We start from the raw sequence: 14,408 nt of genomic DNA, 5'->3' as shown, positions 1-14,408 counted from the left end.
CAATTAGTGGAATAAATTGACATTAATAAAACATTTTTTTACCTTAGAATAACTGAAATCAGTTACATGAAAACATTATATTGTTCCTGCTTTACATTCTAAACGCTTTGCTTGTGTAGGTATAAACTAACCTAGTAGATACTATAATTTAAAGTAAACAAAAACGAACCAACAAAAAAAAATCGGTAAAAAAACTTTTAAGTTAAACGGTTTTATCTTATGTGCACTGAAAACTAGAAAATAATAATAACAATTAGGTATTTTGAACTTCTAGTTCAGAAATATTTTAGTACTAGGCAGAATAGCTTTTAGGCATATTAGACTAAAATAAAAACGTGGGGCCCCTCTGAAATCCTACCTATGGCAAAGCATATCTTTATACTTTGGTAGATCATGAGCTCGGCGTTCGCTGGTGAAGCCGCCACGGCTGGTTATTGATTGTCAAAATCTCCAGTTACGATTATAGTAAGTCGATGCAATCCACACTTAGTATAGAAGAAAGTATTACAGCAATAGTTAATGGGCCCCACGTTTTTATTTTAGTCTAATATGCCTAAAAGCTATTCTGCCTAGTACTAAAATTATTTCTGAACTAGAAGTTCAAAATACCTAATTGTTATTATTATTTTCTAGTTTACAGTGCACATAAGATAAAACCGTTTAACTTAAAAGTTTTTTACCGATTTTTTTATTTTCTAGTTTTTAGTATTTAACGGAAATGCCTACCGAATATTCCTCATTCTATTTAATTCATTTAGTGCATCATTATTACATGGTTTTTTACCTGATAGTTTATTACAATCTGACGGTCAGGTGTTTCTGACGCTAACAACTCTCTCTGTCTCTCGCGTTCTAATGCTAGCCTAGACTCATGACGCTCAGGTGTTTCTGACGCTAACAACTCTCTTTGTCTCTCTCGTTGTGATGCCAGCCTAGACTCATGACGCTCAGGTGTTTCTGCCGCTAACAACTCTTTCCGTCTATCACGTTGTGATGCTAGCCTGGACTCATGACACTCAAATGTTTCTGACTCTACCAGCTGCCTTTGTCTCTCACGTTGTGCTATTAACCTGGCATCATATTGCTCAGGTGTTTCTGTTGCTAACCGTTCTCTTCGTTTCTGTAGTTGACTATAGGTTTCATTTTCACTTTCTTTTGCACGTTTCGTTCTATACTTTTCTTTCGCCTTTTCGAGCCTTCTTTTTCGTTGTGTAGTAGTTTCGTTTTTATTTGTGTTTGTTTTTTATTTATTGTTTCCATGTTGTTCCCACGAGTAATGGACATTTTAACGGTCGACCCCCCCCCAGAGGTCCAGTAGAGGGGCAAGGCTATAATATACAACAAGAGGCGCCCAATTTTGAGGGGAAAACGCTTGCGACATTACATTTTAGCCACCCTAATGCCATACAGTCCTCAGCACGTTTTAACCTATTACCTTAACTTGGGTGGTAAAGCTACCGCTAACTACGTAGGTACATCTAATCACCTATTTTTTTTTTATCTGTCCTTCTAACGTCACATAATCTTGGTCACAACTGTTCTGGACACGACTACTCATGCCCTCACCTAATACGCCATTTTGTAACGACGTCCATCTTGGATTTTAAATTTTGTCATAATCACAGTATTCTACTAGTGTAGCCCTTTCATTTGATATCCATATTGAGGGGGTTGTGGAAAAATAGAAAATCCGCCATTTTGTACCGGCGGCCATCTTAGAGTTACAATGTTATTGATATTACTATATTGTATTGTCATCGGAACTAAAGGTGTGGACCAAATTTCAGATCAATCTGACAACAGGAAGGTACTTAAATTTCAATTTCTAATTTTGACCCAAATAAACAAACAAATAAATAAATACCGTACGGGTCGAGCTAAATAAAACCGTTTAAAAATCAAAGCAATCAAAACACGCTGTAAGCTAAAACGCACCTGTTTACGAATTCCAATTGCCGAGTGCTTTTCAATATGTTTTTTACAATATTTTATCAATAAATGGGATTGATATATTTCAGCAAGAAGTTTTTGGCGAAAGAAGTCCGAACTAAAAAAATTTTGAACTTGTCCATTGTCTTTATTTATTTTTGATTAACACAACGTTTCGGTCAGAAGTATCACTGACCGTTAAAGAAAATGACCGTTAATAGGCTGCGTAGGTCGCAGTGTTTCCGGCAAAGAACGGCCACTTGTTATGGTTGACTTATATTACAGCCAGGCATTAACCGGTGAAGAAGTTGAGTGCAGTCAACCGTGAGGTTATCCACTTAGAACGCCTGCATAGGTGCGTTCTATCAGTGGTTGCCATATCATCGATATTTCCGTACTAGAAATGCTAAATATGTTGCTTGTTGTTTGCAATAAAAACGGCCTCCTTATATTTACGCTTTTTCCAATGAGATTCCCTGTGGACAACCTGGGCTTCTGACCACTTTATATTGAGCTGTTTTGACCAAATATGATCCAAAATACCTGACTTCATTGTTTCATCTTTATGTACATGTTTTTTGTGTTTGCTAAGTCGTACATTTAGAGGACGTTTAGTCTCTCCAATATACGACTCACCGTATTCACAAGGTATCTGATAGATCACTCTTTCTTTTGTTTATTCTTATTATTACTTATTTTAGGAATTACAGAAATGAAACGCTGAGATAAACTAATAACTAAGTATAATTAATAATTAAATGTTAATTAGAATAAAATAAGACTATGAAAAATTTGATGTTTGAAAATGTTTGTTGGTAAATAGTATGTATCAAAATAGATCACTCAAGATGTTAGTTAAATCTGCACGCTTCTGAATATTAATATTTTATTAATTATTCCGCAAAAAGTCTGGCGATCTTGGTACCAAAATATAGGGCCTCTTTATATTAAAAAAAACCTTACTATGTAGATATCAGAAATATGCATAACATGAATAAAATATTTCAAAGTGACTCTAAAGTAATCAAATATATAATATACCTGAAGGGCTTAATGCATTCAAGTGAATTTAAATTGTATAAAAAGAAATGATCTGGCCTTTTTTTATCCGTTCTGGTCACAAGCTGGTTGTGGTGATCTGCTACTGGAACTGGATTGTGATAAAAACGTCTCTACACAGACAGGATCCTAAACTGCTGTGGAATCAGGAGATTCTTCCGTTATTCCCGGTGTGAATTGTAGGGACAAAACGTGGCCCAAATGTCAGGTACAAAAAACAAAATGGCACCAGAAAATGCTACCATTAAACCAAATGCGTACCCTAAAATAAAACCCTGTACAAAAAAAAGAAGTATTAGGAAACGTTACGTTAAAAATAAAAGTCTTACCTCTGCTCAGAGGGTTTTCTCAAACAAATTGGCAAAATGCCAACAACCGCCGATAGCTCTATCGGTTTGAGCCTTTACCGCCAATACGGCGAGGGAAGGGAGGCACGAAGTGTAGTATACACCGTCAGATATAAAGTGACCAACAAACTTCGACCGGACTGAAATATTTCGCCAGAAATAAACTTGGAGAAAAAAAAAGACAATAGCAGTACTTGCAGAATGCCATCTCGGTGCGAGGACTTAAACTTGATTTATTTAAATAAAATAATTGTGTACATTTATATAAATTATGTGTAATTTAAATAAAATGCTACAATTTGATATAGTTTTGTCTACGGACTTTTCAGATTAACCATTCTGAAGCAAATCCATTTTAATATTATTTAATTCAAAATTAAGTGATGCTTGGACGATGCATATGGTATTATTTGTTCGATGACAATATAAAGTTTTAACTATTCCATTCTTAGTTGCTTCAGAGTTTGGTTAGGACATTAAATATTGTCCCGTTTGTGTTTTCTGTATACAGAAGATCCCCCATTTCTACTAACAAAGATATCTAGAAAGGGCAGACAGAGGTTTTTCTCTTTCTTGAAAACTTCAAGCAGAAAAGTGTTTTCAGGTAACTGGTTTCAGCTATTCTAAAGTTTGAAAAACTAAAAATTATGTATTTACGCACTTGGAAACGCTTCCAGATACCAAATAAACAAATATTAAAAAAAACGAATTCAAATTTGAAGAGTACATACATGTTTTTGCATTAAACTTTTGTTCAGTAATAATAATCTCTGTTGAAAATTTACTATATAAATATTATTTTTAATAACGATATTTATATGTTTATTATCTCATTTTTTATAGGACAAATGGGCGAAACAACTAGCTACACCCCAACCAGAACAAACCCCCAAAACTGTACTATCCGTACCGCAGATCAAAGTTCAGCAACTAAAGGCCTTTCACTCCAGTGCGATCAGAAACAAGAACGGATTTGAATCTCGTACTGTCACCAATTCTGACTAATATTGTTCAGCTGTACTATTTATTATGCTTTTGTCAACTATTACATATTATTATTTGTCTAATTTTTGTACTTAGATATTAATTAAACTGTCCAAGGGTTTACTTTTACAACAATTTAAAATATGGCGTCACGAATATCTGAATAACTAAGAACCATGGAATGTCCATGTCCATAATTATTTACTTCAATATTAAAAAGACGCCTTTAACCTGCTGTATCTGTTAATTATATTAAACTATTTTCAATACTTTGACTTTTTTTGGCGTAACTGCATAACTATCTCGAAACATCGGCTTTTGGTTGATAAGCATTGCTTTACGGCCTACACAACCCAATTTCACAATTAATTTCGCTGTAATTATTATCAATTAAATTTCCTTTACTATAGGTATACATGACTCCCATTTATTGAGAAAGTAAATGAGGGGCAAAACCCGCCTTATCCATATACATATACAGTAGGGTGGAGCGAAAAAATGAATTTTATATATTCAGTACGCCTGACTCTGTAAAGTACGGAGAACTTTAAAATAATCATTTAAAAATTAAAACGGAAATTTTTCGACACCCCCTTCCACCGCCCCAACCCCTTCACTTTTATTTTTCACATTTTCGCGCTGTGGTGGTGAAAAATAAACATTAACGAAGAAAAATCATTTACAAAAAATGTTTGTTTTAGTAAGACAAGTATTTTGCAAGCTCAGGTAGTGTAAAAATAAATAAATAAATAATACGTTTTTCTTTCACTTTAAAACTTATTGCGTTTTTGCCCGTAAAATAGTATACTTTTTATTTCAAAATAGTTTGTGCCATTACCTATAAAATATAATGACCTTTAGGACCGACTTTTATGGGCGAAAAGACAAGAAGCCCACTTTTACAGATAACAGAAAAAGGGCAATAGTAGAAGAACATGTTGTGTTGGTAGAAGAACCCAGATCAAAATATATTGGTCACATATACTTCTGGATCTTTTTCAAGTATATTAGCATATAATAACCAGATTAGAAAGAAAACTGGATCGTCCTCTTCAATGGTTTGTTTGCATGTTGCATGCTAACGAGCTTCCGTTGCGACATCTTTTATTACATCTTGACGGTCAAACATCTGGTCCCAGGGCATTTAGAGGTCCTACTTTTAAGTAGCTGTAAAAAACTGCCCATTGTAAAATTTTCCAAAATAGACTTTGAGTTACCGAATATGGAATTAAGCACAGAACAAAGATATTTATATGACATGTGCGTTTCAATAAGAAGTGGAAATTGCTCTGAAGGGCTGCCAAAACGTGATTCTGGAAAATTAGTGCACTCTCGGTGGTTGACTACAGTAAACAGAATTTTGCGCCTATACGCAGCTACGTCAAATCCTGATCAGAATTTGGTACCATTCTGAGAAGAATTCTCGATTTTTTAATAATCCGGTTTAAAATTTGACGCTGACGACTACTATGATTTAATTGAATGACAAAGTTTGCGTTATAATGAACCCTCTGTAACCAGAAAGCTGACCGTAGAACTAATAAAAGAAGTGATAGAAAACCCAGAAGATTCATCTTTAGCACATCAGGAATTTCTCTTGTCATACCCAAGCAGTAGAACGGGCAGTAAAGGTGGTAACTAAAGCATCCATTACGGTTTGCGGCTATGATAGGAGGGATGGAGTCATAAGAAGCAAACTATAAATTCAAGAACATTGATGCCTAAATTTGAATCAAAAAAGAATTTTAAAACCAAATAATTGTTCTTTAAACTTATGTTATTATTTTATTTTGTTTTGTCTTATTTTTCAATTAGTTTTTTCTTTAATACAAATATTTTTTTAAAAATTCGTCCTTTATTACTTTGCCTCGTGGAGATAATCACAAAAAAATAGTGCATTCAAAATACATACCTTTTTGAGTAGAAAGCTATTGGACACTCAAGCATTATTATTTTAAAACAATCCGATTTTTTTAAAATTGGCTGTGGCGGTGGAGGGGGGAGTCGTAGAAAAAAGTTTATATACAAAAAATACTACTATTTCCATAATAAAGCTTTCTCATACTCAGGCGAGATCATTTTCAACAAAAAAAAATCTGTAATTTTTAAGTTGACTGTGGCGGTGGAGGGGGAAATTAAAAAAACAAAACAAAAATACGTGACGCCTTATTTTTTCATATCACAGCTATTGTCCGGTCAGGAAACTTAATTTTCGAAAACAAAAAAATTCTCACCTATATGGTCGCTCCACCCTAATATACAGGGTCCGGCAATAGTGCGTCGGGCATCTGTAGCTCCTAGAATAAAAAACTTGAGAATTTTGTTTAAGTGCAAACCTAAAGTATGCATCAAGATGTATTTCAGGAAAATATTTTAACTTCTATAGGGTGGCTCAAAAAAGTATGAGTGGACCTGGATGATTTCTTTTAAATGGAACACCCTGTATATTATTGCATTTTTGGCTTCCTTTCAGATCACTTTACATGACCCTAAGATATAAATAAACATATTTCGATAGTTTCAGAGATATTAATAAATAAATAAAAAATATATATTTTTCAGCCCTTCTTAAAAAAATTATTAAGAATACAAGAACTGTTCTGAAATGAAAACTATATTAGGTATTTACTTTAGATAGTCTGTTCTTACTTTGCTATAAATATGGTAATCGTAAATCATACAGGATGTTCAATATTCTACGCCAAACTTTCTAAAATATAAAATAAATTTTCTTTGTTATTTTAAATGGAACACCCTGTATATTATTTTTTTATTAGATGGAGAGTTAAAAAATAAACATTTTTTGTGTTTAGAGTATTTCAAAATTTTTAACGGTTTCGCAGATACGCGCAGTATTATTTTATATGGCGCTTTCAAAGGTAAAATACGAGAGAAAAATCATTGGGTGGCTTTGATAAAAATTTACTGTGGAAAATGCCATATGAAATATAAACCCGCAAATATCTGCGAAACGGTTAAAAATTTTGAAATACTCTAAATACAAAAATTGTTCATTTTTTAATTCTCTGTCTATTGAAAAAATAATATACAGGGTGTTCCATTTAAAAAAACAAAGAAAAATTATTTTATATTTTAGAAAGTTTGTTGTAGAATTTTGAACATCCTGTATAATTTACGATTTTCATATTTATAGCAAAGTAAGTACAGACCATCTACAGTAAGTACTTAATATAGTTTTGATTTCAGAACAGTTCTTGTATTTTTAATAATTTTTTTAAGAATGGGCTGAAAAATATATATTTTTGATTTATTTTTTAATATATCTGAAACAAATCGAAATTTATTTATTCATATCTTAGGGTTATGTAAAGTGATCTGAAAGGAAGCCAAAAATGCAATAATATACAGGGCGTTCCATTTAAAAAAAAATCATCAAGGTCCACTCACTTTTTTGAGCCACCCTATAGAAGTTAAAATATTTTCCTAAAATATATCCTGGTACATACTTTAAGTTTGAACTTAAACAAAATACTCAAGTTTTTTATTCTAAGAGCTACAGATGCCCGACGCACTATTGCCGGACCCTGTATATACATATATACACATATAAAATCCACATAAACATAATCCCAAACTGCATTAAAAGTCGCTTGTTCCTATATAAAATTCACTACAAATTAGGTTACTGCAGAAAAATCCGACTTATTCATTTATATTTGCTTTTTATTGTCAATGTTACAATTGTCTTTTCAAATCCTTACTTAATTTTATTGAACTAGTATATTTAATAAATTAAGCGAGGATGCAAATATCGTATGATCGAAAAAAACGGCGTTCAGTTGGCTAGGAAATGACGATCGATTACATTTTCCATAAAAATTTACATATAAAATAACAGCGTTCTTCATTTCATAGCCAATATGCATCATACTGCAACAAAACCAGCCTTATCCGAATTATTTTTGTTTTTTTTTCTGTTTAAAAAAGATATTTCCCTATTATCATTTAGTGCCAAATTTATTTTTTTGTGTTGAAATCTAATGCTAAATTATGCCTCACACTTAGACAGAACATGTTCCCTGGGGTGCCTAATATAAGAAATATAAAAACTCAAACTAAGTAAACATAGGTTGTTTATTTGTTCAGTTGTTTATGTACAATACATATGTGTACAACAGTATTACATTATTTAATATCAACCAAATTATATTGTTAACTAAAAATACATAATATAAAATAATTATTGATTAATATAAGAACAAATTAAGATTACTGATATGGCCGAAGTCTACAAAACTCTGTTTAGTTATAAAAACTACAAACTGCCCTACAATCTTCTATAAAAATAAATAGAAAAAAGTAAAAAACTTCTAGAAAATACATAATAAAAGTGTATAAAAATAAATTAAATTAATTCCTTACTTATATATTACCTATCATAAGAGACCAAATTATGTAATGCATATAAAACTTAGTTACCAATTATATTTTCTAACAACAGCTACTTAAACGTTGCATCTCTTAAAAAACATACTTTTAGTTCTTCAGGAGCCGTTTTTTTTTAATATTCCACTGAATAAGTTTTATATGCACATGATGTAAAGGTCTTTTGGCCAACTAAAATATATATCTATGTAGGCTTTTTACAATACTCATCTTTATTAAAAAAAAGAAACAGCCAAATATCTCTTTTTAACGTAAATGCCGTTTCATTCTTCATTTTGTTCTTCGTATATTTTTTGCATTCGCAATACTATACAAACGTTAAAATGTTATGGCTGTTTTGTGGACAGTACAAAAATTATCTAAATATTTCTCATTCACTCCTAATATTGTCACATTTGATGCCTATCCATTAATTTTAAACAAAAAATTACACAACCGCAGAAGATTTTTTAACATTTAATTTCAAGTCTTAGTATCTAGTGTATTCTATGTAGAATACACTAGATACTAAAAAATTAGTTTCCATACATAAAAGCCCATGTTGTATGTACAGGGTCGCTTTTATGTATGGAAACGGTTCATTATTAGGTAAAATATAGGAGGTACCGCAAAAAGTTAAATACAAAAGTTATAGGATTTCTAAATATCTATTAGCGATCAGTAAATTTAAGTATACAGGGTGGGTCATAAAGTCGTGGCACATAAAAGTTTCATTTTTTTTTAAATTGAATACAGGGGGTTCTATTACTGCATATTTCAATTCTTCCTTCAATTCTAAGCAAAAATCGAAATACACACAATGTACCTCAAACCAACCGTTTCCAAGTTATTGACTTTTAAAACTATCACTTAAACAATTCGATTTAATTATTAATAATTATATTATTTGCATTGTGTATTACGATTATTGCATATTCAATAATATACAGGGAGTACCATTTAAAAAAAATAAAGTTTGATGTGCCACAACTTTATGACCTACCCTGTATACTTAAATTTACTAGTAGCTAATAGGCGTTTAAAGACCCTATAATTTTTGTATTTAACTTTTTGTGGTATCTTGTATATTTTACCTAATAATCGACCGTTTCCATACATAACAGCGACCCTGTATAATGAAATTAATTGAAGTTGGCATCGTTCAACAAATTCTAAAAAATTTAAATATTAGTTTGAATTTTCTAGGCAATTAATAATTATATATTTTTTTTAAATACTGCCTCTTATATATTTAGTAAAAAATACTTGTATAGTTAAAAAATTAAGTATCTTCCAAAATAACTCGATATCGAGATCTGTTTATCGAAATCTACTGGTATTTTTATCTTCATAACAATTATGGATTAGAATAAAATGTATTTTCTATTATTGAAAACAATGGACAAAATTTGAAACAAACGTCAAGTAAATAATATTTACCTGAAATTTGTCTAGATGGAGAATGAATTTATTTTTTCTAAAAACATGTGAAACTAAATACACATATTTAATTACGCATTGGATGAGTAAATTGACCATTGTGCATATGTGCACTTCGTATACAAAGAAAATTATTTAAATAATTACCGGAAAGAGATATCTCTGAGAAATTTGTAATTCAAAGTAAAGAGTTGTGTTTTTTGGATTCCTTTTAAAATTTCTTCTGGAATACTAATGTTGGATCTGCCTACAAAGTTTTTCAACTTGTTCGAGATGAAAATACATTGAATATGTCGTTTTAATAAATGTTGTAAATTTTTGGGGCTTTGTATTCTGCAGTACTTGTAATCCCAAATTAACTAAACATTTCTGTCAATATTTCTTTAAAATACCTAGCCCTTTCTAGAATTGAAACAGTTCGAATGATAGATTGAACTGACAGCTGGTGGATTCAGGAAGATTAAGTGAAAGTTACTTAGATCATATTTTTTTATATCAAATATTTTTTCAATTGTATGAAACAAAATCTTCTGAGGTTGTGTATGGTGTTAGGTACTTGTATATGCTAGAGTGCATTCGAATTGATATTTCATTCATTGTAAGTGTATTTAGCAGGACGAATTTTGGTAGCTCACTGTAGTGTAATAAAACAAAACGTTTACTGTATTCTTTCTATAGAAGAAAAACACACCGTGCAACCATAAAAATATTTCAGATTTAGGTGAAGTCAAATTTTGATTTTAATTTTCTAATCTAGAATTATTTTGTTCGACGATGTTTTGTTTATTTTCAATTATCTCAAATATACGTGGAACCTTTGAATAAGAAGACTAAGGAAGGAGCATATCAAAAATCTTAGGTCCACCGCGATGGGCCTCAAATATGGCCGACTTAAATTCCGGTTTATCAGTGCCGTTCTAATTTTATTTAAAAAATGTAAAACTATGATATAGGGTAGACGTGGGGTAGACTCAATAATATGTTGTTTTATTTGACGTTGTGAATAAATGTTGGTAGTTATTAAAATTGATACAAAAATATGTAATTCTAATAAAAATAGATAAGTTATAATAATTATTTATTAACACAAACATCCGATACGCTACTGAAGCAAGTAAATCTGGTAAATCAAATTGACGTATCTAAATTCTTTGACATCTAATCTTTGACAAGTAGTAAATAAAAGCAAAAATGCAAGAAAAAATATATAATTAGTTAATTTAAGTGAATTTCATAAATGATCGGTTTACTACACGTATGTATATTATATAGTCACTTACTAGCGAAAAGTTGTTCCATTATTTCACTCGATTTTTGCCGAGATCTACCGCACGCTACACAACCAACTATTTTAGAGCCTTTTTCGATAAATCGCGATAGTGTCACTGTTAATTTAAGTTCTGCCACAATTTCCATCTAGATTTACTACCTTTATACAACTATCAGTAGTAGAATAAATAATAAATAACATAAAATAAGCCCCGTAAAGACTGACAAATCAAATAAAATTTCAAATCAAATTCAAATGTGTCAAATGAATCGTCAAACAGAACTGTCAAGGATCCCCACCCTAGAGTGCTTTTTCCGCCCACCATGCATGAATACATGGATAGCATTATGCTCCTTCCTTAGTCTTCTTATTCAAAGCGTGGAACAAACCAACGCTAAAATTCCTAATTTTCTAAAGCTGTATTCGGTTGCAAAACCAGGTTAACCAGATTGGTTAAACTATTGCAAAGATTGATTCCTGAAATATATTGGTAAAATACGGAACAGTTTGATAAAGTAGTCGAGAAGACAAATATTAATGATTTCTAATTTTCTAAATTAGTAGTTTTATACTTTATACTCATGAGTTTACCATCGTTCACAATATTAATAAAATACAATCAATCCAATTAAATTTAATAGAATATCCTAGAAGTAACTCGAGATAATCAGATGTATCCATAGGGAATGCCTACTAATTATCTTATTAAATAAACTTTTTATTTCTAACCAAAATTTCCCTTGGCGGATGACAATGAAAGGCCATAATGCCATTATTTGTAAATTTTGAATTATATTTAGTCGAAAAAGATGAAAGTTTGTTAACTTTATCTATACTGATTGAAAATGACTACCACTAATTTTAACGTTCTGAATGTTTACATTGAAATTAGAGGAAAAAACTCCTGAAAAAAATATATTTCAGGATCCATAATATTAAAAATATCAGGTAAAATACGTACCTATATGGAACACAGACTAAAAAATAATAATTTTTGAAATAAACCTATTTTTTTTTAAATAAACTCCTAATCAAATTATGCGAACCATACTCTAAATTGCTCATGGATCAAATACAGCAAAGATAACATCAAAATGAGACTTCACGAACAATTTTTATGGTATTACGGTATTACCACAGATTATACAGATTATAATATTTGTTTTTTCTTTATTGTTTGTCGTGGTTCCAATTTTCGGAATCGGGCACTAGTTAGGTTACTAGTTTGCGCACATAGCACGCCCACTTATGGCCTCTAAAATTGTGCACAGCGCCTGACCGGCACAGTTATTAGAGAGATATCGGAAAACCGAATAACATCATCCAGTATTTACGCGTACCTTATCATGGTTACAATATGCGCGAGTCAATTTTTAACGCAACACCCGCTAATAACGTTACCGCCTGACGTAATTTGCGGATCAATTACACCAATCGCTCTTTCTAAATAACCTCTGATAACGTTTAAAAATTGCTTAAATGGGCATGTGCGGGTATTTGACAACAGGAGCCGCGCCGGCGAGATCTTTTATTTTAGGTTATGTTTGAATTGTTTTGAATTATTGCTTTAGTTTTATTAAGTAATTTGATATTTAAGTAGTTGGGATTAGTTTTAATTAAATAAATATGGCTCAAAATATGGATTCCACCTCTTTCAATATTAAAGAACCTATAAAGAGTCTTAAGCTGCGTATAAATATGTCGAGACGAGTGCGAGAGACACCCGAGACGAGTCAACCTCAAGCGAATTTGAGGTTGACTCGTCATATTGGGACGGGGTCTGAGCTTCGAACCGAGCCTATGCCCAGCCAGACGGCGTTGTCTCCGTTTTTTCCGGAGCCTTTGGCGAACCATCAAAAGGATTGGGGCGTCTATTTAACCGGTGGCGTATACACCGCAGCTCCGCGGAACAATTGCCTCGAGTCTCAAGGGGCTCGGATTCCACATCCCATTTTTATATAAAATAAATATTCTTTCCTTTATTTGTAATAATGTTAATAATGCATCCTAACTAGAAAGATGCAATTTTGTCTTCTCTAAAATAGTATAGGTAAGTTAGCCAAAGTAGGTAAATCTCATATACAAAGATTTATTAGTGATTTCTTTTATAAAAACATGAAAATTTTATGAAAAATGAATAAACGTAATGAACCTTTCATCGAGTTATTAACGGCTCAAACGTAAATTATGCGCTATTTCTGCTGAACGGAATTAAAGATGCATAACAAGCTTCTTTACATATAGGATACATAGAAGATAAGAGAGGCAAATCGAGTGTGTTGAAAAAGGTGGCCATGCTCTCAGAAGTTCCTTACGGTACTCTCATAAATAAAGAGAATCGACAAAGAAAGGAACGATTCGAAATAGAAAAATCCAGAAATTTGAACTATCCAGACTACTAAGAAACTTAATTTATGGCAAATATGAAAATAATAAAGTTCCCGCCATAGAAATAATTAAAAAAAAACTCTCCGAGCTTTAAAAAAACCCTGTTCAGAAAGCACATTACGGCGAAGGTTTAAAAAACTGGGAATTAGATTTAAAATTATATACATAATAATATTTTAAAAATTATTGATAAGCGTGCTGCAATGATGGAAAGCCATAGAATGTGGCGAATTGAATACCTTGAAAAAATATACAACTTTAGAAATGAAGAAATGCAGATATATTATTTACAATATATGTTCCAGGTTAGTTATTGGCGTTTAAATGCAGATTTAAATTAATAATTTAAATCTTAATTACTTAAATTTCTAATTTCTTAAATAAATAAAGTCGAATTAGGTCTTATCTTACAGCGCTTTCAAATGGAACGGAGCGTCCGCGACTTCGAGCAAGTACCATGAGCGTATATGAACAATTTCACCTGGGTCGCCTATGCTCCGTCCGGATGAGCTATCTTGAAAAAACATCCATGCGGACGCTCTGCGCGTACGGTCCGCTCCATCTGAAAGCGCTGTTACTCTATTTAAAATTTTTATAGATATACA

At 31.7% G+C, this 14,408-nt stretch overlaps 1 protein-coding gene across 7 annotated transcripts in view; it reads left to right on the top strand.

The window, feature by feature from the left end:
• LOC115878455 (lipid storage droplets surface-binding protein 1-like) overlaps nucleotides 1-4,588 on the top strand; it is a 45,600-nt gene extending 41,012 nt beyond the window's left edge. For all 7 annotated transcript variants that reach the window (XM_030894968.1, XM_030894965.1, XM_030894969.1 and 4 more), the window contains one exon: nucleotides 4,179-4,588. In XM_030894968.1, the coding sequence (XP_030750828.1) occupies nucleotides 4,179-4,340 (162 nt within the window). In that variant the 3' untranslated portion in view covers nucleotides 4,341-4,588. The remainder of the gene's footprint in view (nucleotides 1-4,178) is intronic.
• Nucleotides 4,589-14,408: the final 9,820 nt, after the last annotated feature.

The sequence above is a fragment of the Sitophilus oryzae genome, unplaced genomic scaffold (genome assembly GCF_002938485.1).
Source record: "Sitophilus oryzae breed Bouriz unplaced genomic scaffold, Soryzae_2.0 scaffold_1512_pilon_pilon, whole genome shotgun sequence".
Classification (NCBI taxonomy): Eukaryota; Metazoa; Arthropoda; class Insecta; order Coleoptera; family Curculionidae; genus Sitophilus; species Sitophilus oryzae.
The sequence above is the reverse complement of the archived record's forward strand: the minus strand, read 5'-3'. Positions and strand labels throughout refer to the sequence as shown.